This window comes from Oncorhynchus mykiss, chromosome 17 (genome assembly GCF_013265735.2).
Source record: "Oncorhynchus mykiss isolate Arlee chromosome 17, USDA_OmykA_1.1, whole genome shotgun sequence".
Classification (NCBI taxonomy): Eukaryota; Metazoa; Chordata; class Actinopteri; order Salmoniformes; family Salmonidae; genus Oncorhynchus; species Oncorhynchus mykiss.
Window position 1 is genome coordinate 62,601,740 of NC_048581.1, and position 21,985 is coordinate 62,623,724.

The window sequence follows — 21,985 nt, forward strand, 5'->3', positions numbered from 1 at the left end:
AGGTGAATGTTTCATTTTGCAAGAGGAGTCAGAGGTTATGTAAATAGTGCTCGAAGATGAGGTTTTGTGTTGAATGTTTTCAGGAAATGGAGAAACGTTTCAGAAATTGTGTTTTAGCATTTGAGAAAAACTGTAATATAATTTCTCACTCCTCCCCTCTTTAATCCTCCCCGCCATCCATCAGCCCATTATAGAAATTAGTTTGTGTTGTTCACAGCAGCACGGCAGCAAGTGCTAGATGATACATTACTATAATTACAATGGCCCATCTGAGTTCTGGGTTTAAAATGAATGGCTGCACTTTCCTGGGAAATGTGTCGTTATTTAACAGATTCATCTTCAGTCCATCTTACTTGACCTGTAAAAGTATGACGTGTATTGCAGCAACTGTTTCATATAAAGAGGGGGAAAGTTGACGTAGGTGCAACCAATTTTAACAGACATAAATGTTTGTAGATAAATAAACTCAAAACCCAAATTTAGCAGAACAGTTCGGCCATTTTCCACCAAAGAGAACAGGGCCAAAAATATTGCCACGTTATTAATGGTGTTACCGGCAGCATGGTCTCCTAAAAAAGGGCTGCGTCAGACATTTAGTGTAGAGCTCTGAGTCTCCGCTTTTCTCTGGGCCCCTGAGGCCCTGTTATTATGATTACAGCTTACATCAATATGCTGACAGGACATAGTTAGATTCTGGGAGGTAGCCAAGGTGACAGAAAAGAGCCACAAAGAGCTTAAGCCTTCACTAAGATCAGCAGAACAGAATCACACGTTATTGTTGGGGCAGTGTGTGGGAGATCATGCTGTTTTCCCTAGACTAGAGGCTTAGTGAGCTGAATTCATTTTGTGGTGTGAGTGTGTGACAACACTTCTATTAGCCCACTAATGCTATGCTAGGAGGACAGGATATTATTGGTAGGACCGAGTGTGTGATTATGGCTACTTTGGCTGTCGTGATTTACAGTACATCAGCTTCTTTTTCATCACTACAGAACAGACAGACAGTGTCTCGGTCAGCCTGCTCTTGCTGACTGTGTGTTTTCTCAAGGCCTCTTTCGTCTTCCAAGAGAACCAGACTCTTCCATCTTGTCTTCTTCTGTCCTCTCAAACTATTTTACTGTGTGCTCATCGCTCCATCTCCTGCCTCTGAATTCCTCTCACTCTTTCTCCCCCCCCCCCCCCCCCCCTTCATACCCCTTCCTTTCCTAATTTTCACTGTCATTGCAATGTCTCACTGGAATCCAAATATACATTGGGGTCAGCCAGTATACACCATTCAGTAAACATCAACTCCTTACCCCACTGAGAGAGAGGACGAGGTGGGCTGGGCTCATTGCAACATGGTAACCATACTCTCTTTGAGGACATATACAGTATGTCTTAACATAAACCAACTCCAGTATGTTTACCCCTTTCTCCATGTGGACTCATTCCACACTAGGGTTGAATATTTTCCCAGTATTTTGCAAATGTTCCATCCTGAGAATAATCCCTTTTCTCCCGGGTAACCCAGTATTTCCCGCCAAAACCAGAAGTGTCATTCAAAAGCATTATAAAGCATAGAAATAGGCCTGTCTGGATTTAATTTGAGATTTGGTCGAAAATTCTAACCAAATGCTACCTGAGCCTGAGGAGCCATACATAAAATACATTTTATGAGCCCTACATTAAAGACATTTAATGATCCATACATGAAATACATTTTATGAGCCTTAAATTAAAGACATTCAATGATCAATACATAAAATACATTTTATGAACTCTACATTAGACATTGAATGATCCCAAGCCCAAAAAAGCTCAAATGACTGTGCCGTTATCCAATACATATACTGTATGATATAGGCTACTGCACATTAAGCACAACATAAAAGCATAAAAGATGTAGCTAGCTATATGCTCTCTTGGGGAAATACATGAAACTAGCTGCAGAAGTGTCACGCTCGTCATAATGATTGGACCAAGATGCAGAGTGGTATGTTTCCATCCCTTTTAGAGGGACTTAAAGAACAAAAACAATATAGTGAACAAACGAAACGTGACGCTCAGAGTAGTGATCGCAGGCAACTATACCTAGACAAGATCCCACAAAGCACAACGGGGAAATGGCTGCCTAAATATGATCCCCAATCAGAGACAACGATAAATAGCTGCCTCTGATTGGGAATCATACCAGGCCAAAATAGACATATAATTCCCCTAGAGAACCCACCCTTAATCACACCCCGACCTAACCAACATAGAGAATAAACAGCCCTCTATGGTCAGGGCGTGACAAGAAGGCTAAGATTTTTGAGTGTGAACTGTATTACTGTACTGTATTGTATTATACTGCATTATATGGACTGGAATTAAAGCAATGATATTTGAGTGATAGGTTGTTTTAAAACTCTGCAGCTGCAAAAAAAGATTAAAATCTTTACAATTCAAAAATAAGGTGACCCCCTAAAGCCAGATGGAGCCGGGGAAATTAGACATTAGCATAGACTATGCTGCAGAAAATGCAGGCCTACCTGTCACAAGAAAAAAAGTTACCATGATGAGATGATAGGTCTACATGTGTTGTGAACTGCGCTCTATAGTGAGATGCGCTGTCTGTCCCCACCCCGAGCGTTGATGATTCATCATGCAGAGGCCGTAGAAAAGACAGATTTAGATTGCATATCATTTAACAGTTACATTCCAAGCCATGCTGTTCACATAAATAATGTATTATAATTTACGGTTTCTCGCAGTTATTTATTTTATTTTGTGGCAATAAATCCTGGTAAATCTCCTGTTCCTCCTCTTCCTGTCTCTCTCTCAGTGATAAAATAAATAAATAATAATAAATATGTACATCCAACTTATCGGGTGCAGAAGAAGAAAGTATCAAATGTATCCGGGGCGGCAGGGTAGCCTAGTGGTTAGAGCGTTGGACTAGTAACCGGAAGGTTGCGAGTTCAAACCCCCGTCGTTCTGCCCCTGAACAGGCAGTTAACCCACTGTTTCCAGGCCGTCATTGAAAATTTGTTCTTAACTGACTTGCCTGGTTAAATAAAATAAAAATAAAATAAAAATCCGCAACTCTAGTAAGCTCCCAAGGTGATGTAATCAGACACAGAAAAAAGACAACGTTTCCATCTGAGTTGGATCATGATAACCTAATGAAGATCCAACTCGGATCGAAACATTGTCTTTTTTCTGTGTCTGATTACATCACCAACGGAGCTTACTAGAGTTGCAGACATTCCTTTTCACTCTAAGTGATGACATCACATCGGCAGGCTGACTCGATGGCTGTCGTGTATGAACTCATTTTGGATGTCTAATCAACAGTTCTCGCCAAAGCTTAATTTAGAACGCCTCCTACTCCCCACGGCCCACCTCTCGCTGACTATTATCTAAGCCTGCCTCAAAGCAGTACCCTTCTCTTCATCTACTGCCTTCCATTGTGCTGTAGTAAGTACACAGCAAACACACAGATAGCGCTGCTGTAGATAAACACTGTCCAAATACATGTCTGAAGTATCTAGTTCTTTTAGTTTGTTTCCTTACTCTGTGGAGTGAGTTTCCACCTGTCACTTCCACACAGTCAGAGAATGTGGTTTATTTCGTCCCAGCATGTGACTCCCTGTGCTGCATTGGTAGAAATACTTTATTGGCTTAAAACAGGAAATTGAAGCACATTTTTGTGAGGTGGAAAGGCAATATCTACCTGAGAGCTCTGTGTGGGTTAGAAAAAGGGCCTGGTTGCTGAAGTTAGTAGAGTCATGTTATTACATTAGTCTATAATTCCAAGGTATTCAAAGGAAATAACCAACAGGAAAACCTGTGGGAGCCGTCCATCAATTTTGTCGGACTCAATAACCTCAATATCTGAATAACCAAAACATGTATCTCTCTCTCTTTCTCCTCTGTAGAGTCATACTCGGCGGCGGGCAGTGAGGGCAGCATTACCCTATCCGTAGGCTCCATAGCCCCCCAGGCCTCGGGCAGCTCCAGACCCTGCTCTCCCTCCTCCCCAGGGGGATCGCGGCACTCTGTCAGTGCCCTGAAGAAATGGCTCACCATGCCCGTCTGCAAGCTGAGTGTGGGAGGAGGGGATGGGAAGGGGGTCAATCAGGTCCACAGGCTGGATGGGAAGCAACCCTCTACCCATCTACCTCTCGGCCAGGCCCTAGGAAGGCCTCTGGAGCAGGGGGAGAACTACACCATCCTCCCCTGCACTGATGGAGACCTGGTGAGGCTTCACTATAGTATAATTGCCCTAATATTGCTGGACCCCAGGAAGAGTAGCTTCTGCCTTGGCAGCAGCTAATGGGGATCCATAATAAATACAAATACAAAATATAGCCTGGGAATCCACACAAGGGTTTTTATAAAACTGCAGTTTATGGTTTTAGTTACATCACCTGTTCAGGACAAACTCCTGGCTCTACCAACGACAATATGCATTACGAAGTAACCAGAATATATTAAGTGTGTTTGTGTGTGTTATGTTGTGTATGTTGTGCAGGGGTGGAACGATGGTCTGGTGAGTCCAGCAGCATACTCCCCAGCACACACCCTCTGCCATAGCTACCTATCTGACCTGCTGCAGAACAGGGACACACATATTCTGGTAAGGAGTACACAGGAGTACACAGACAGTGGACACTGCAGTCCTTTGTTAGAGCTCTGAACTCAAAGACTGATTCTGTGTTGGTTGAGAGAACAGAGAGAGAGACTACAGCTGTCAGATCACTCATGTCCCTGTTAGTCAAGCACTGGCACTGAAGCTGAAAGAACTCCCTTTGAAACCCCCATTAATATTTAATAAGGAGGGAGGGAGAGAGGGGGGAGAGAGAGAGACAAAGAGGGAGGGAGAGAGAGAAAGAGAACGAGAGAATCCTGACCCACAGAGGAAGTGAAGGAGAATGGACCATAAGTAGATGTAAAGTCAGAAACAACAAGTCTCTCCTCATGTAACCTGGGCAACAGCTTATTGATTATCGCAACAAAAAAATAGGAAATTAGAGCATGAACATAGAAACAGATCACATAAGCAATGCTAGAGTCATCAACCAAACCAGAGGAGAATTCTAATGTTTATCAAACAAAACAATTTCTCCCACAAATACAATCTGGGAATGCTGTACAGCATATTCAGTATATTTGGCTCAACTTCACCCAAACCTTAACTTCCAAGAACAAATTTGCCTTGTCAATCATTGTACACATAAACACACACAAATACACACTCTCTCCCTCTATCTCTAAACAGGAGAAACCTGTCGACCACCTTCCCAGTAAGCAAAATGACATTTTAGGTGCTGAATGAAAGGTGAAAAGACATCCTTTCCAGACGTCGAAAATGTGTATTCTCCAGATGTCGAAAATACAGTACCAGACATACCTACTCATTCAAGGGTTTTTCTTTATTTTTTACTATTTTCTACATTGTAGAATAATAGTGAAGACATCCAAACTATAAAATAACACATATGGAATCAGTAGGAGTGTGCAAAGCTGTCATCAAGGCAAAGGGTGGCTACTTTGAAAAAGCTCAAATATAAAATATATTTAGATTTGTTTAACACTTTTTTGGTTACTACATGATTCCATGTGTTATTTCATGATTTTGGTGTCTTCACTATTATTCTACAATGTAGAAAATAGTAAAAATAAAGAAAAACCCTTGAATGAGTAGGTGTGTCCAAACTTTTGACTGGTACTGTATGTATTTTTACGGATGTTGAACTCAGGTGAATTTTAGGTGTTGGATGAAAGTTGAAAATACTTATTTTTCAGTCATTTATTTTATGTCCAAATTGCAAATACATTCTCAATTAAGTAAAAATGATATCAGAATCATTTTTCAAGCCTCTTAATACAGGTAAAGGAGCCAACTAAAGATTGCAACAGAATATTTATTATTGCTCCCATTTGTCCCATGTACTTAAGTTCGTTTTTTTTAAAAAGCTTTAAAACTGACAGCGATGATGTGCGAAGTAGTCAAGTCCACAGACTAAATCAACAGACCACTTCAACTACAATGACATACTCTGTAACTGTTACAGATTTATTTTCATGCTATGACTGTGATACATTGGTTGAATGCACTGACTGTACTGTAAGTTGCTCAGGATAAGAGCGTCTACTGAATGACCAAAATGTAATTGTAAAAACAAACCATTACAAAGTATGCTGTGTATTATTGTAATGAGCCCCGCCACCAAACAAGTACACATTTTGGTTGGTGTCCAAGTCTGAACAAATCATAGACTTCTAGGCTATGTTTCCCAAGTTTGAACATTACAGTACTGTACTGCACTGTTTAGTACAGTGGAGAACAGTACAGTACTGTATGGTACGGTACAGGACAGTAATTTAATTCAGTACAGTAGAGTACAGTGCAGTATTGTTTAATTCAGTAGAGTACAGTACAGTAGAGTTTAGTTCAGTAGAGTACATTAAAGTAAAGTAGGGTACAATACAGTACACCATACTTTATTTTTCTTTACTGTACTGTACTGTACTATATTCAACTTTTCTTTACCGTACTGTGTACTGTACTGTACTGTAATGTACTGTATTCTGTATGTTTGGACCGAATATAGGCCGGTCCGGACCGGACGTCTGTGGACATTGAAAGCAATGCCGGTCCAGCCCGGACCAAACCTGAACCAATTATATATGTCTATGTTTGGGCAAGTCGGACTGGACGTTTGTTGACGTTGAAATCAAGCCTGGTCCAGACTGCACCAAAAAAAAAACGTTGCCATCTGTTAAAACTAACCAGCTATCACATAATGTTCTAAGAACCATATGTTTCTTACAGCTTGGTGGGTTAAAACTAACCCAGCTAGCACGTAATGTTCTGAGAACCATATGTTTCTTAGAGCTTGGTGAGAGAGTGGTTGTCCAATGGTTATTTTGTATACAACCTTCCCACAACATTCTGTAAGGGGTGCATGATAGTTGCTTGGCTTTGGAACATTCTCAACCATTCTCAGAACGTTAATAAAACCATCCAGGAAAACTTTCAGGGAACCATAGTATACAATTCTCTGAACCACCATATAACTAAAAATGTACCATCCCAGAACAGGCAAAATGTTCACTTCGGTTCTAAGAACGTTCACATTTAAAATAAATATTTTTCCGGGCAGGAAACGTATATCTTCGTCTCCACAACCAATGGGAACCCAAAAACGTACATGTGATAGCTGGGAAACAACCTTTTGAAAGCCATTGCCCAGTGGGATCAATAGTGTCGGTTATTCCAGGCCGCATTTGGAAGTGATCAAGTAGCAAAGCAGCAGTCAGCCCCGGACAGCCTGTTGCCTCCACAGATTCACTGGAGAGCTGAAAACAGGGTCAGGGCTGGGGGTGAAGGACTGGAGGGGTGGGTGGAGTGGGTAGAGTGGGGTTAGTAGAGTAGAGGTCCGTGGTAGACTATGGTGTGGGGGTTAGAGTAAGGGCCTACAGGGATGCTGGATAGAACAGGGATAGGAAGCAGACCTAGGGGCAGAGAGAGGTGGAGGGAGGAGAAGTGGGTAATTGTGGATAGAACAGAAACCAGGGAAGGCTGGGAGGCTGTCAAGGGAAGGGAAGAGGGAGGTAAAGGAGGACTGGAGCTCAGAATAGGGTATTTTGGATTAGTCTAGATCAGGCTTGGAGAAACTGGAGAATTCAGAGGAAGGAATTAGAGGAAATAGAGGAAGGCTTTAGGAAGTGATAGGGGGACTAGGCCAGGGCTAGAAATGTCTACTCATTCACTCCTTCCTCTTAACTTTTACCAGAACTCCACAGTTTACACAATGGCACATTCTGACCACTGAAACTCTCCATGACTCAGGAGGGTCAATAAATATGTAAATGTTTAGGGCTCTCATCACTGCCCTACATTTACCTCCCCTCCACGGTCAGCAGAGACGTCACCGGGCTGACGTGCCATGAATAGGCTGCTTCACTAGGTCCATCAGGAGCTCTGCCATCCCTTTAACACAGATTAGGTACTGGTGAATATACCTACTGTCTGTGAGCTGCCTGTCAGTGGTAACATTAGGATATGAGGAAGCATGAGCCAAATGCACTACGGACATTATGGACATCAGCGCTCATTTGTGTGTGTGTGTGTGTGTGTGTGTGTGTGTGTGTGTGTGTGTGTGTGTGTGTGTGTGTGTGTGTGTGTGTGTGTGTGTCAGTTTGGGATGTTTATCATGACTGGTCACTGAGAAGGTGGAAGTGATGGAAGGAGGACTTTACCCAGCATTGAAAAACTGATTAAAGGAGAGAAAGAAAAGGAGAACGTGGAGATGCCAGTTCATTGAGATAGAGTGAGAGGGCATGTGAGCTAACGTACAGGGGCATAAGGGAGGATGAAGGGGGACAGCACAAGGCCAGGAGAGAGAGAGTGCTTGTCCATAAACTGACTGAATGGGAGGATAAGTGTAGTAAGGTAGAGAGAGGGATTGTCCATAAACTGACTGAATGGGAGGATTAGTGTAGTAAGGTAGAGAGAGGGATTGTCCATAAACTGACTGAATGGGAGGATTAGTGTAGTAAGGTAGAGAGAGGGATTGTCCATAAACTGACTGAATGGGAGGATTAGTGTAGTAAGGTAGAGAGAGGGATTGTCCATAAACTGACTGAATGGGAGGATTAGTGTAGTAAGGTAGAGAGAGGGATTGTCCATAAACTGACTGAATGGGAGGATTAGTGTAGTAAGGTAGAGAGAGGGATTGTCCATAAACTGACTGAATGGGAGGATTAGTGTAGTAAGGTAGAGAGAGGGATTGTCCATAAACTGACTGAATGGGAGGATTAGTGTAGTAAGGTAGAGAGAGGGATTGTCCATAAACTGACTGAATGGGAGGATTAGTGTAGTAAGGTAGAGAGAGGGATTGTCCATAAACTGACTGAATGGGAGGATTAGTTTAGTAAGGTAGAGAGAGGGATTGTCCATAAGCTGACTGAATGGGAGGATTAGTGTAGTAAGGTAGAGAGAGGGATTGAGTGGTGGTGCAAATAAATACAGAGGCGGCTTAGAAACATAAGATTATATTCTTATTCCTATTCTGAGATGACCCTGTGTATGAGGTGAAGACTCTCACTATTTCAGCCTGATATCACCTAGGCCAGTGTTCCCTAACTTGTAGCCCTGGACAAGTACACTTGTCAACTAATCATCAAGTTCTCAATGAGTAGAATCATGTGACTTTGTCTGGGTCTACAACAAAAATGTACAGTGCATTCGGAGTGTATTCAGACCCCCTCCCCTTTCCCACACTTTGTTACGTTACAGCCTTATTCTAAAATGGATTAAATTAATAAAACATCTTAGCAATCTACACACAATACCCCATCATGACAAAGTGAAAACAGGTTTTAGGAACAATAAAAAAAAAAAGATTAAAAAAAGAAACATGCGCACTGTTCTTGATAGTATCACTGCTCTTGATAGTATCACTGCTCTTGATAGTATCACTGCTCTTGATAGTATCACTGCTCTTGATAGTATCACTGCTCTTGATAGTATCACTGCTCTTAATAGTATCACTGTTCTTGATAGTATCACTGTTCTTGATAGTATCACTGCTCTTGATAGTATCACTGTTCTTGATAGTATCACTGCTCTTGATAGTATCACTGCTCTTGATAGTATCACTGCTCTTGATAGTATCACTGCTCTTGATAGTATCACTGCTCTTGATAGTATCACTGTTCTTGATAGTATCACTGCTCTTGATAGTATCACTGTTCTTGATAGTATCACTGCTCTTGATAGTATCACTGCTCTTGATAGTATCACTGCTCTTGATAGTATCACTGTTCTTGATAGTATCACTGCTCTTGATAGTATCACTGCTCTTGATAGTATCACTGCTCTTGATAGTATCACTGCTCTTGATAGTATCACTGCTCTTGATAGTATCACTTCTCTTGATAGTATCACTGCTCTTGATAGTATCACTGCTCTTGATAGTATTACTGTTCTTTAATGAGCTTTACGTATCGGTACAGATGTTGTACCCAGTGATTTATGAAAACTTGCTTGATGGGTCGATGTCCTCATTGTGGATTTACAGGCGTATTTAATACATTTTATGTACACACGTTAGAATATTTATGTAATGCGCATTGTTATATTTGGTAACCCTTCCTTATTTTCCCTCGACTCCAACACCATTCGATGCATTAAACAGATGTGGGTGGAGCTATGGCTACATAAGGGTGCTAATAAAAACTCACAAAAGCTCTGACGAAGGCCTTTAGGCCGATACGTAACGCTTATTAACAAGCAGTGATACTATCAAGAGCAGTGATACTATCAAGAGCAGTGATACTATCAAGAGCAGTGATACTATCAAGAGCAGTGATACTATCAAGAGCAGTGTGCATGTTTCTTCTTTTTTCTCATCTTATACATCTGCTAACATGCACCTGCAAAAAGATAACTCAGATGTGCAAGTGCCTTTTGAATTTTGAATTACAAAACAAAACAGAAATACCTTATTTACATAAGTATTCAGATCCTTTGCTATGAGACTCGAAATTGAGCTCAGGTACATCATGTTTCCATTGATCATCCTTGAGATGTTTCTACAACATGATTGGAGTCAACCTGTAGTAAATTCAATTGAGTGGACATGATTTGGAAAGGCACACACCCTACGATATAAGGTCCCACAGTTGACAGTGCATGTCAGAGCAAAAACCAAGCCATGAGGTCGAAGGAATTGTCCGTAGAACTCCGAGACAGGATTGTGTCGCGGCACAGATCTTGGGAAGGGCACCAAAACATTTCTGCAACATTGAAGGTCCCCAAGAACACAGGGGCCACAGTGGCCATTCTTAAATGGAAGAAGTTTGGAACCACCAAGACTCTTCCTGGACCTGACCGCCCGGCCAAACTGAGCAATCGGGGGAGAAGGGCATTGGTCAGGGAGGTGACCAGGAACCCGATGGTCACTCAAATCAAAACAAATAACAATTATAATATATTTTTTTAAATCAAAAATATACAATTTTATTGGTCATATACACATGGTTAGCAGATGTTAATGCGAGTGTAGCGAAATGCTTGTGCTTCTAGTTCCGACAATGCAGTAATAACCAACGAGTAATCTACCCTAACAATTCCACAACTACTACCTTATACACACAAGTGTAAAGGGATAAAGAATATGTACATGAAGATATATGAATGAGTGATGGTACAGAACGGCATAGGCAAGATTCAGTAGATGGTATCGAGTACAGTATATACATATGAGATGAGTAATGTTGGGTATGTAAACATAAAAGTGAAATAGTTTAAAGTGGCTAGTGATACATGTATTACATAAAGATGGCAAGATGCAGTAGATGATATAGAGTATAGTATATACATATACATATGAGATGAGTAATGCAGGGTATGTAAACATTATATTAAGTGGCATTGTTTAAAGTGGCTGGTGATACATTTATTACATCCAATTTTTAATTATTAAGTGTCTAGAGATTTGAGTCAGTATGTTCGCAGCAGCCACTCAATGTTAGTGATGGCTGTTTAACAGTGTGATGGTCTTGAGATAGAAGCTGTTTTTCAGTCTCTCGGTACCAGCTTTGATGCACCTGTACTGACCTCGCCTTCTGGATGATAGCAGGGTGAACAGGCAGTGGCTTGGGTGGTTGTTGTCCTTGATGATCTTTTTGGACTTCCTGTGACATCGGGTGGTGTAGGTGTCCTGGAAGGCAGGTAGTTTGCCCCCGGTGATGCGTTGTGCAGACCTCACTACTCTCTGGAGAGCCTTACGGTTATGGGCGGAGCTGTTGCCGTACCAGGCGGTGATACAGCCCAACAGGATGCTCTCGATTGTGCATCTGTAAAAGTTTGTGAGTGTTTTTGGTGATAAGCCAAATTTCTTCAGCCTCCTGAGGTTCATCTCCTTTGTTTTGTTGATGTTGAGTGTGAGGTTATTTTCCTGACACCACAATCCGAGGGCCCTCACCTCCCTGTAGGCCGTCTCGTCATTATTGATAATCAAGCCTACCACTGTAGTGTCGTCTGCAAACTTGTTGATTGAGTTGGAGGCGTGCATGGCCATGCAGTCATGGGTGAGCAGGGAGTACAGGAGAGGGCTGAGAACACATCCTTGTGGGGCCCCAGTGTTGAGGATCAGCGGGGTGAAGATGTTGTTTCCCACCCTCACCAACTGGGGGCGGCCCGTTTGAAAGTCCAGAACCCAGTTGCACAGGGCGGGGTCGAGACCCAGGGTCTCGAGCTTAATGACGAGTTTGGAGGGTACTATGGTGTTAAATGCTGAGCTGTAGTCGATGAACAGCATTCTTACATAGGTATTCCTCTTGTCCAGATGGGTTTGGGCAGTGTGCAGTGTGATTGCGATTGCGTCGTCTGTGGACCTATTGGGGCGGTAAGCAAATTGGAGTGGGTCTAGGGTATCAGGTAGGGTGGAGGTGATATGATCCTTGACTAGTCTCTCAAAGCACTTCATGATGACGTAAGTGAGTGTTACGGGGCGATTGTCGTTCAGCTCAGTTACCTTAGCTTACTTGGGGACAGGAACAATGGTGGCCCTCAAAGCATGTGGGAAAAGCAGACTGGGATAGGGATTGATTGAATATGCCCGTAAACACACCAGCCAGCTGGTCTGACATGCTCTGAGGACGCAGCCTTGCGAGGGTTAACACGTTTAAATGTTTTACTCACATTGGCTGTGGTGAATGAGAGACCGCAGGTTTCGGTAGTGTGTCGTGTCGGTGGCACTGTATTGTCCTCAAAGCGAGCACAGAAGTTGTTTAGTTTGTGTGGGAGCAAGACATCAGGGTCCGCGACGGTGCTGGTTTTCTTTTTATAGTCCGTGATTGACTGTAGACCCTGCCACATACCTCTTGTGTCTGAGCCATTGAATTGTGACTCTATACTGACGCTTAGCTTGTTTGATTGCCTTGCAGAGGGAATAGGTACACTGTTTGTATTCGGTCATGTTTCCGGTCACCTTGCCCCGATTAAAAGCAGTGGTTTGCACTTTCAGTTTTGCGCGAATACTGCCATCAATCCAGGGTTTCTGGTTGGGGAAGGTTTTAATTGTCACCGTGTGCACAACATCACCGATGCACTTGCTAATAAACTCGCTCACCGAATCAGCGTATACATCAATGTTGTTGTTCGACGTTATCCGGAACATATCCCAGTCCACGTGATCGATGCAATCTTGAAGCGTGGAATCAGATTGGTTGGACCAGTGTTGAACAGACCTGAGCATGAGCGTTTCCTGTTTTAGTTTCTGTCTATATGCTGGGAGCAACGAAATGGAGTCGTGGTCATATTTGCCGAAAGGAGGGGGAGGGAGGGCTTTGTATGCGTCGCGGAAGTTAGAGTAACAATGATCCAGAATTTTTCCAGCCCGGGTCGTGCATTTGATATGCTGATAAAATCTAGGGAGCCTTGTTTTCAGATTAGCCTTGTTAAAATGCCCAGCTACAATAAATGCAGCCTCAGGATATGTGGTTTCCAGTTTACATAGAGTGCAATGAAATTCTTTCAGGGCCATCGAGGTGTCTGCTTGGGGTGTGATGTACACGACTGTGATTATAATCTAAGAGAATTCTCTTGGTAGATAATACGGTCGGCATTTAATTGTAAGGAGTTCTAGGTCAGGTGAACAAAAGGACTTGAGTTCGTGTATGTTGTTATGATCACATCACGACTCATTAATCATAAGGCATACACCCCCTCCCTTCTTCTTACCAGAGAGATGTTTGTTTTTGTCGGCGCGATGTGTGAAGAAATCAGGTGGCTGTACCGACTCTGATAACGTATCCTGAGTGAGCCATGTTTCTGTGAAACAAAGAACGTTACAGTCTCTGATGTCTCTCTGGAAGGCAACCCTTGCTCGGATTTCATCAACCTTGTTGTCAAGAGACTGGACATTGGCCAGTAGTATGCTCGGGAGTGGTGGGCGGTGTGCCCGTCTACGGAGCCTGACCAGAAGACCGCTCTGTTTGCCCCTTCTGCGGCGCTGTTGTTTTGGGTCGCCTGCTGGTATCCGATCCAACGTATCCGACGTTGCTCTTATATCCAATATTTCCAATATTATGACTTAAGATTTCCTGGGGTAACAGTGTAACAAATACATTAAAAAACGAAATACTGCATAGTTTCCTAAAAACGCAAAGCGAGGCGACCATCTCTGTCATCGCCAGATGTAGAGTGACACTCTGACAGAGCTCCTTCCAGTGGCCAGACGAAAGCCACTCCTCAGTAAAAGGCACATGGTAGTCTGCTTGGAATTTGCCAAAAGGCCCCTAAAGGACTCTCAGACCATGAGAAACAAAATTATCTTGTCTGCTGAAACCAAGATGGAACTCTTTCAGCTTAAAATGTTTAATACATTTGCAAAACATTCTAAAAACCTGTTTTTGCTTTTTCATTATGGGGTATTGTGTTTAGATTGATGAAGGATTACATTTTATTTGATCAATGTAATGCAAGTAAATTTGGAAAAAGTCAAGGTGTCTGAATAATTTCCAAATGCACTGTATGCTGTTGGGTGTACTCGAGGACTGGAGTTTGGAAACAATGACCTAGGGAACCCCTTTCTGGCACACAAAATGTACCCCTCGTTCTCCCTCTGTGTATATGACTATTTGACTCTATTTATCATTTCGCTTTCAACACCTCCCTCACTCTCTCCAGTACATGTAAAACTCTAAAATAACCTCAGCAGTTTCAATAAAAAGGAGAGAGGGAGAGAGAAAAATTAATAGAGGGAGAGAGAAGGAAAAATGCTTGTTGCTATCGGATTACTGTGGGTTTGGAGTGGCAGAGCAGGCAGTATTTTTCCGAGAGGATAAGTAGTGAGGAGTCTCCCTCCTGGAACAGCCAACAGAATGCTGTCCTTTTCCTGAGGAGTCTCCCTCCTGGAACAGCCAACAGAATGCTGTCCTTTTCCTGAGGAGTCTCCCTCCTGGAACAACCCACAGGGTGCTGGCCTTGTCCTGAGGAGTCTCCCTCCTGGAACAACCCACAGGGTGCTGGCCTTGTCCTGAGGAGTCTCCCTCCTGGAACAACCCACAGGGTGCTGGCCTTGTCCTGAGGAGTCTCCCTCCTGGAACAACCCACAGGGTGCTGGCCTTGTCCTGAGGAGTCTCCCTCCTGGAACAACCCACAGGGTGCTGGCCTTGTCCTGAGGAGTCTCCCTCCTGGAACAACCCACAGGGTGCTGGCCTTGTTCTCCTTATTTCCTCGCTCACATTCCCATGGACGTCTGCTTCCTAGATTAGGAACCAGCCGCCAGCCGCAGATGAGGTCCAGTTAATGAAGGGTCTATTTTTCGGTCGGTCTGTTGGTCTGTCTGTCTGTCGGTCGGTCGGTTGGTCTGTCTGGCCTGGACTCTATGCTCTCTTTGTACAGCAGACATATGCATATAGTCAATGGACCTGGAGTGAATACATGAGCTCACCTCTCCGCCCTCTGCTTTCAGAACCATCAATCTTCCACCATTCTCTCGGAAGAAGAAGATGGCTCCTCCCTGATTGATGACTCAACCAGCCAATGGTCAGCCACAATGGACAGTGAAGAGGACAGGAGGAGTGCCTTAGAGAAGAGCATGTAGGTGGTGGTGACCTCCACGTCAACCAACACTGTGTCCAGTCTTCATAGCCCCTATCTCATTAATGGACTGGACTGTCAGTTTTACACCACAGTATAATTCAGCATCTGAGTGCTCCTGGTGCTTCAGCCATTAAGTCTCTGGTTGCTCCCCAACTGGAACTCTATTCCCTACACAGTGCACTCCTTGTTAAAAGTAGCACACTATAGGGAATAGGGCGTAATTTGGGGCGCAATTCCTATGATGATGAGAGCTAACGGTGTGATGGAAGTGCAGGTTCCACTCTGGGAGAACTCCATCCCTCACTGTTATGAGAGAAGTCACACTGTTTAATGGCTGCCCTCTATTACTGCAGCCAACTCTCTCTGTCTATCTCCCCCCTTTCCCCCAGATATGTGCTGACAGAGCTGATAGAGACAGAGAAGATGTATGTTGACGACCTGGGATTCATAGTGGAGGTGTGTGACAAATCTATCATCTACCAAGTTTGATGCAGACACCTTTCTTAGTTATTTGTATGATCTAAAGTACACTTCAAGTCTCAATTTTTTGTTATTTCATAGCAGTTGCCCTATTTTCTCTACCATATACACAAAGATGACTATAGCCAGATGCTCTTCTGTGAAGTAGCCGTATTTTCCTTCCTGCGGTGGTGTGTGTGACCCCTCAGCACTGATCTATGCATGTATGTGTGTATGTGTGTCCTCTGCTCTGCCCAGGGCTACATGGCCAGCATGGCCAGTCAGGGGATCCCAGAAGACATGAAGGGCAAAGACAAGATAGTGTTCGGGAACATTCACCAGATCTATGACTGGCATAAAGAGTAGGTCTCGTGTGTGTGTGTGTGTGTGTGTGTGTGTGTGTGTGTATGTGTGTGTGTGTGTGTGTGTGTGTGTGTGTGTGTGTGTGTGTGTGTGTGTGTGTGTGTGTGTGTGTGTGTGTGTGTGTGTGTACTGTACCTGTATACGTGTATACTGAGCACCCTTAATCTGAAGTGTTTCCTGTTTTGGAGTGCACACTGAGACTGGAGCATATTTATCAGCACTATCACAGTCTTATTCTGTCACACCGAATGACCGAAAGGGGATGCAACTCAATATTATGAAGGTGTTCTTAATGGTTTTTACTCTCGGTGTAGTTGTGTGTGTGTCTATGTCTCTTCTCCTCTGCCTGTGTGTGTAGAAGAGTGGGTACTGGTTTTTGACCCCCTCCTCTGCCTGTGTGTGTAGAAGAGTGGGTACTGGTTTTTGACCCCCTCCTCTGCCTGTGTGTGTAGAAGAGTGGGTACTGGTTTTTGACCCCCTCCTCTGCTCTGTGTGTCGTAGCTATCTTCTGGGGGAGCTGGAGAAGTGTGTGGCTGAGCCCAACAGACTGGCCCAACTCTTCATCAAGCATGTGAGTCTGTGTGTGTGTGTGTGTGTGTGTGTGTGTGTGTGTGTGTGTGTGTGTGTGTGTGTGTGTGTGTGTGTGTGTGTGTGTGTGTGTGTGTGTGTGTGTGTGTGTGTGTGTCTAGTGTGTGTGCATGCGTGTGAGTGGACGTATGTGTTTGCACGTCTGTGTGTGTGTGTGTCTTTGTGCAAATGAGTGTGTGTGAGTTTGCACAAGTGTGACTCTTTATTTGCAGACACACCATGAAAACCTAGCTCCTTACATTGTCTTTGATTGTGTTTGCTTGTATTTGGAATGAAGTTCCAGGGTTTATCTCTGTGTTTTTCTGTGTGTTTGGTAAGAAGTACTGGTCTCTTCAGAGAACTGTGTTTAGAGTCTCTGTCTCTGACTGCCGCAAGATATGTCTTGATTGTTCAGGCTGCCTGGAGGAGAGGACAGGGGAAAGCCAGTAGAATAATAATAAGTGCAGCATAATTATCAACAGAGCTTTTTACTATGCTGTGGTCACAGCTCACAGATCCAATTACAAAGAGTCAGTGTTAAAACGCCAGACTGTTGATGAAACTGTGGAACCAAATAAGCCAGAATAGCTCAATAAATGACAATGAAAGCAAATAAACAGCTGTGTTGGTACTTAGTGCACACCCACACACAAACAAACTCTCTCACACACACACACACACACACACACACACACACACACACACACACACACACACACACACACACAGCTGTGCTTTGTGTGCTGAGATCAGGATCTCACAGTAAAAATTGGTCCAAGTGAGAGGAAGAGCAGGACCGTGGCAGGAAACAGTCCGTGTACATGCAGGGGCACCCCCCCCCCCCCCCCCATTCCGAAATTGCATTTTTGTCACCCCAGTTTATTCTTGGTGATACAAAACGCGATACAAAACGAGCCAACGGTGTGCTTTAGGACCATGTAGCCTCCCAGCAGTCGGGTAGGCTGTTTGGAGTGTTTATCCGACTGGATAATAAAATCAAAAATATAATAACAATATGTCTCCCCCACTGCTAAAACTAAAGTTGCTCACCTTTCCACACGTACACACATTCATATATTATTTTCTATAGGCAAAAACAGACTTTAATCCCAGGGAGTCGGAAGAGAAAGAGACGGTGTAAGAGAGAATGACGTGCGGTCACCCCTACATCGGCGAGTAGATAAACCGCCTCTACGCTCGATTCTATTGGCGAATGTACAATCACTGGAAAACAAACTGGACGAGCTCTGTTCGAGACTATCCAAACAACAGGACCTGAAGAACTGTCATATCCGATGTTTCTCTGAGTCTTGGCTGAACAAGGACATGGATAATATACATCTGGCTGTTTTTTCTATGCATCGGCAGTACAGAACGGCAGCTTCGTGGAAGCTCAAGGGGGAGGTGTGTGTCTCTATGTTAACAACAGCTAGTGTGCAATCTCTAATATTAATGAACTCTAGAGGTAATGCTCGATAAGCTGTAGACCATACTATTTACCAAGAGAGTTTTCATCCACAGTATATTTTTCGTAGCTGTCTATTTACCCCCACACATCGATGCTGGTACTAAGACCGCACTCAACGAGCTGTATAGGGCCATAAGCAAACAGGAAAATGTTCATCCAGAGACAGCACTCCTAGTGGCCTGTGATTTTAATGCAGGGAAACTGAAATCCAGCTCACCTAATGTCTACCAGCATGTAACCCGTGCAACTATAGGCGAAAAAACTCTAGATCACCTTTACTCCACAAACGGAAACTCATACAAAGCTCTCCCTCCATCCATTTGGCAAATCTGACCATAACTTTATCCTCCTGATTCCTGCTTACAAGCAAAAACTCAAACCGGAAGTACCAGTGATGCGCTCAATAGGGAAGTGGTCCGATGAAGCGTATGCTAAGCTACAGGACTGTTTCATTAGCACAGACTGGAATATATTCCAGGATTAATCCGATGGCATTGAGGAGTTTACCATATCAGTCACCGGCTTCATTAATAAGCGCATCGACTATGTTGTCCCCACAGTGACCGTACATACATATCCCAACCAGAAGCCATGGATTACAGGCAACATCCGCACTGAGCTAAAGGCTAGTTCTGCCACTTCAAGGAGCGGAACACTAATCCGGACGCTTATAAGAAATCCCCCTAAGACCTCCAATGAGCCATCAAACAGGCAAAGCGTCAATACAGGACTAAGATTTAATCCTCCTATGCCAGCCCTGATGTTTGTCGGATGTGGCAGGGCTTGCAAACTATCACGAATTACAAAGGGAAACCCTGTCGGGAGCTGCCCAATGACGCGAGCCTACCAGACGAGCTAAATTACTTCTATGCTTGCTTCCAGGCATCAACACTGAACCATTCATGAGAGCACCAGCTGTTCCGGATGACTGTTTGATCACTCACTCTGTAGCCGATGTGAGTAAGACCTTTAAACAGGTTATCTTTCACAAGGCTGCGGGGCCAGACGGATTACCAGGGCGCATACTCAGAACATGTGCTGACTAGCTGGCAACTGTCTTCACTGACATTTTTAAATTACACCTGAAATGTCTGTAATACCTACATGTTTCAAGGAGACCACCATAGTCCCTGTGCCCAGGAGCTCCAACAATGAGACAACCTATAGGGAGGAGGTCAGAGACTTAGCAGTGTGGTGCAAGGACAACAACCTCTCCTTCAACTCTTCCCCCTCAGGAGGCTGAAAAGATTTGGCATGGACCCTCAGATCGTCAAAAAGTTATATAGCTGCACCATTGAAAGCATCTTGACTTGCTGCATCATCACTTGATATGGCAACTGCTGGGCTTCCAACCACAAGGCGCTACAGAGGGTAGTGCGTACAGCCAAGTACCTCACTGGGGTTGAGCTCCATGCCATCCAGAACCTCTATACCAGGCGGTGTCTGAGGAAGGCCCTAAAAATACACTGCTGCCTAGTCACTTTATTCCTAGTTATATGTACATACAGTATCGACCTCAATTACCTCGTACCACTGCACATCGAATGCAATTTTATTTTATGTGATACACACACCAGCCCTCTCCCACACAACAGCAGCAGGGGAGAGAGAAAAAGAGAGTAATAAACAGAGGGAGCACTTCAATTGATTTTGTGTAGTTTCACAGTGCCTTGCTGTCTCCCCCTCTGTCTTCCTCTCTATTTACTGTATCTATCTCCCACCTCAGTCTCTCTCCCACCTCAGTCTCTCTCTCTCTCTCTCTCTCTCTCTCTCTCTCTCTCTCTCTCTCTCTCTCTCTCTCTCGCTCTCTCTCTCTCTCTCTCTCTCTCTCTCTCTCTCTCTCTCTCTCTCTCTCTCTCTCTCTGTCGTCCCAGTTCCTTCATTACTCCAACATGTTTAATTAAGCAAGGGCGAATTAAATGGTTCCCACCAAGCCGCCGGAACCATTTAATAAGGCAAAGTTCCTGCTCTTATTTAACAGACTTCAAAAGAGCCTGGAGGGTAAGGAGAACAGAGTCAAACTTATGGGGATAAGAGGTTTAGAGCAGCCATGCTGGGAAAGGCACTTAACCTACACACCAACACACACACACAGACCTGCTCACACTACCACTCTCTCTCTCACACACACACACACACACACACACACACACACACACACACACACACACACACACACGGACCACATGCGCCACCATCTGGTATCGATCTCTCATCATCTCTGTGTTTGTTTTTGGACCTCTAGGAGCGGCGTCTCCACATGTACGTAGTGTACTGTCAGAACAAGCCCAAGTCAGAGCACATTGTCTCAGAGTATATCGAGACCTATTTTGAGGTGAGTGACTCTTCACAGTACAACTACATGGACAGTTTAAGAGCAGTTTAACCCCACTTAGACATTGTTCTAGCCCAATTCCTCTTATTTATCTAACTCTGGTTTTGACTGTGTGTATCTTCAGTGCTCATTCTTTATCTTGGTTTATGTCTGACTGACCCAAACCTGCCCTTAGTTCTGTATATGTTGCTATGAGGAGCTAACCTATCTGGTTCTGTAGGAGCTGAGGCAGCAGCTGGGCCACAGACTACAACTCAACGACCTGCTTATCAAACCAGTACAGAGGATCATGAAATACCAACTACTGCTCAAGGTGTGTGTGTGTGTGTGTGTGTGTGTGTGTGTGTGTGTGTGTGTGTGTGTGTGTGTGTGTGTGTGTGTGTGTGTGTGTGTGTGTGTTTAGAATGTTTAGAATACAATTAGCATGATGTCATCTAGCCCTAGATGATTTGAGTCTTCACGTAATAGAGATGTATTGAGTGACCTGTCACTGCATGAGATGATGAAAAAGAAAGGCAGAAAGGCAGAAATAGATTGGGAGTCACTGGAGAATAAGCAGGCCATCCCGCAGCATTGTGGAAGCTTTAGCTGTGATTTAGAGATTAATGTTGAAAGCTTTTGTCCCAAGAGTCACAGGTCCTCTCATCAGCTCCCTAATCTCACAGTGGATAATATGTAACTCTTACGTGATGAAACACAAGATATAGCTCAGTCCTATTTTGTAGACTAATCCTTTTAGAGTCCCTCCAAAACATTCAATAAACTGTCCTCTAATTGGATCCCTCAGGACTTCCTGAAGTACTACACCAAAGCAGGAAGGGATACCTCAGAGCTGGAGGTGAGAGTTCTCCCAAAACTATGGTACAAACCGTCATGGTCAAAACATTTCCAATACTCACTTGTGATATTACTATAAACTGCACACACAGTTTAATCTCCCTGCTCTATTGAAGAAAGCGGAAAAAAAGGTACTCTTTTCAGTTACAAACCATAATTGTCTTTGCAATCCCACACCATCTCTCTCTCTATTTCATGTCCCTCATTCCCTATCTCCACCCCTCCTCCTCTACCCACAGAGAGCGGTGGAGGTGATGTGTTTCGTGCCCAAGCGATGTAATGATATGATGAACGTGGGCAGACTGCAGGGCTTTGAGGTGAGATACCAACACCAGACTCTGTTCTCCACATGATGTTGTGTTTTCAT

General features: G+C 43.8%; 1 protein-coding gene across 3 annotated transcripts in view; it reads left to right on the plus strand.

Moving 5' to 3' along the window:
• LOC110494319 (rho guanine nucleotide exchange factor 25) overlaps positions 1–21,985 on the plus strand; it is a 73,541-nt gene that overhangs the window by 25,755 nt on the left and 25,801 nt on the right. For 2 of the 3 annotated variants that reach the window (XM_036950399.1, XM_036950397.1), the window contains exons 2-11: positions 3,903–4,222; positions 4,499–4,603; positions 15,459–15,586; positions 15,979–16,045; positions 16,307–16,410; positions 16,913–16,982; positions 20,692–20,781; positions 21,002–21,094; positions 21,569–21,619; positions 21,858–21,935. In XM_036950399.1, the coding sequence (XP_036806294.1) occupies positions 3,903–4,222; positions 4,499–4,603; positions 15,459–15,586; positions 15,979–16,045; positions 16,307–16,410; positions 16,913–16,982; positions 20,692–20,781; positions 21,002–21,094; positions 21,569–21,619; positions 21,858–21,935 (1,106 nt within the window). The remainder of the gene's footprint in view (positions 1–3,902; positions 4,223–4,498; positions 4,604–15,458; positions 15,587–15,978; positions 16,046–16,306; positions 16,411–16,912; positions 16,983–20,691; positions 20,782–21,001; positions 21,095–21,568; positions 21,620–21,857; positions 21,936–21,985) is intronic. The other variant, XM_036950398.1, reaches the window with a different exon arrangement.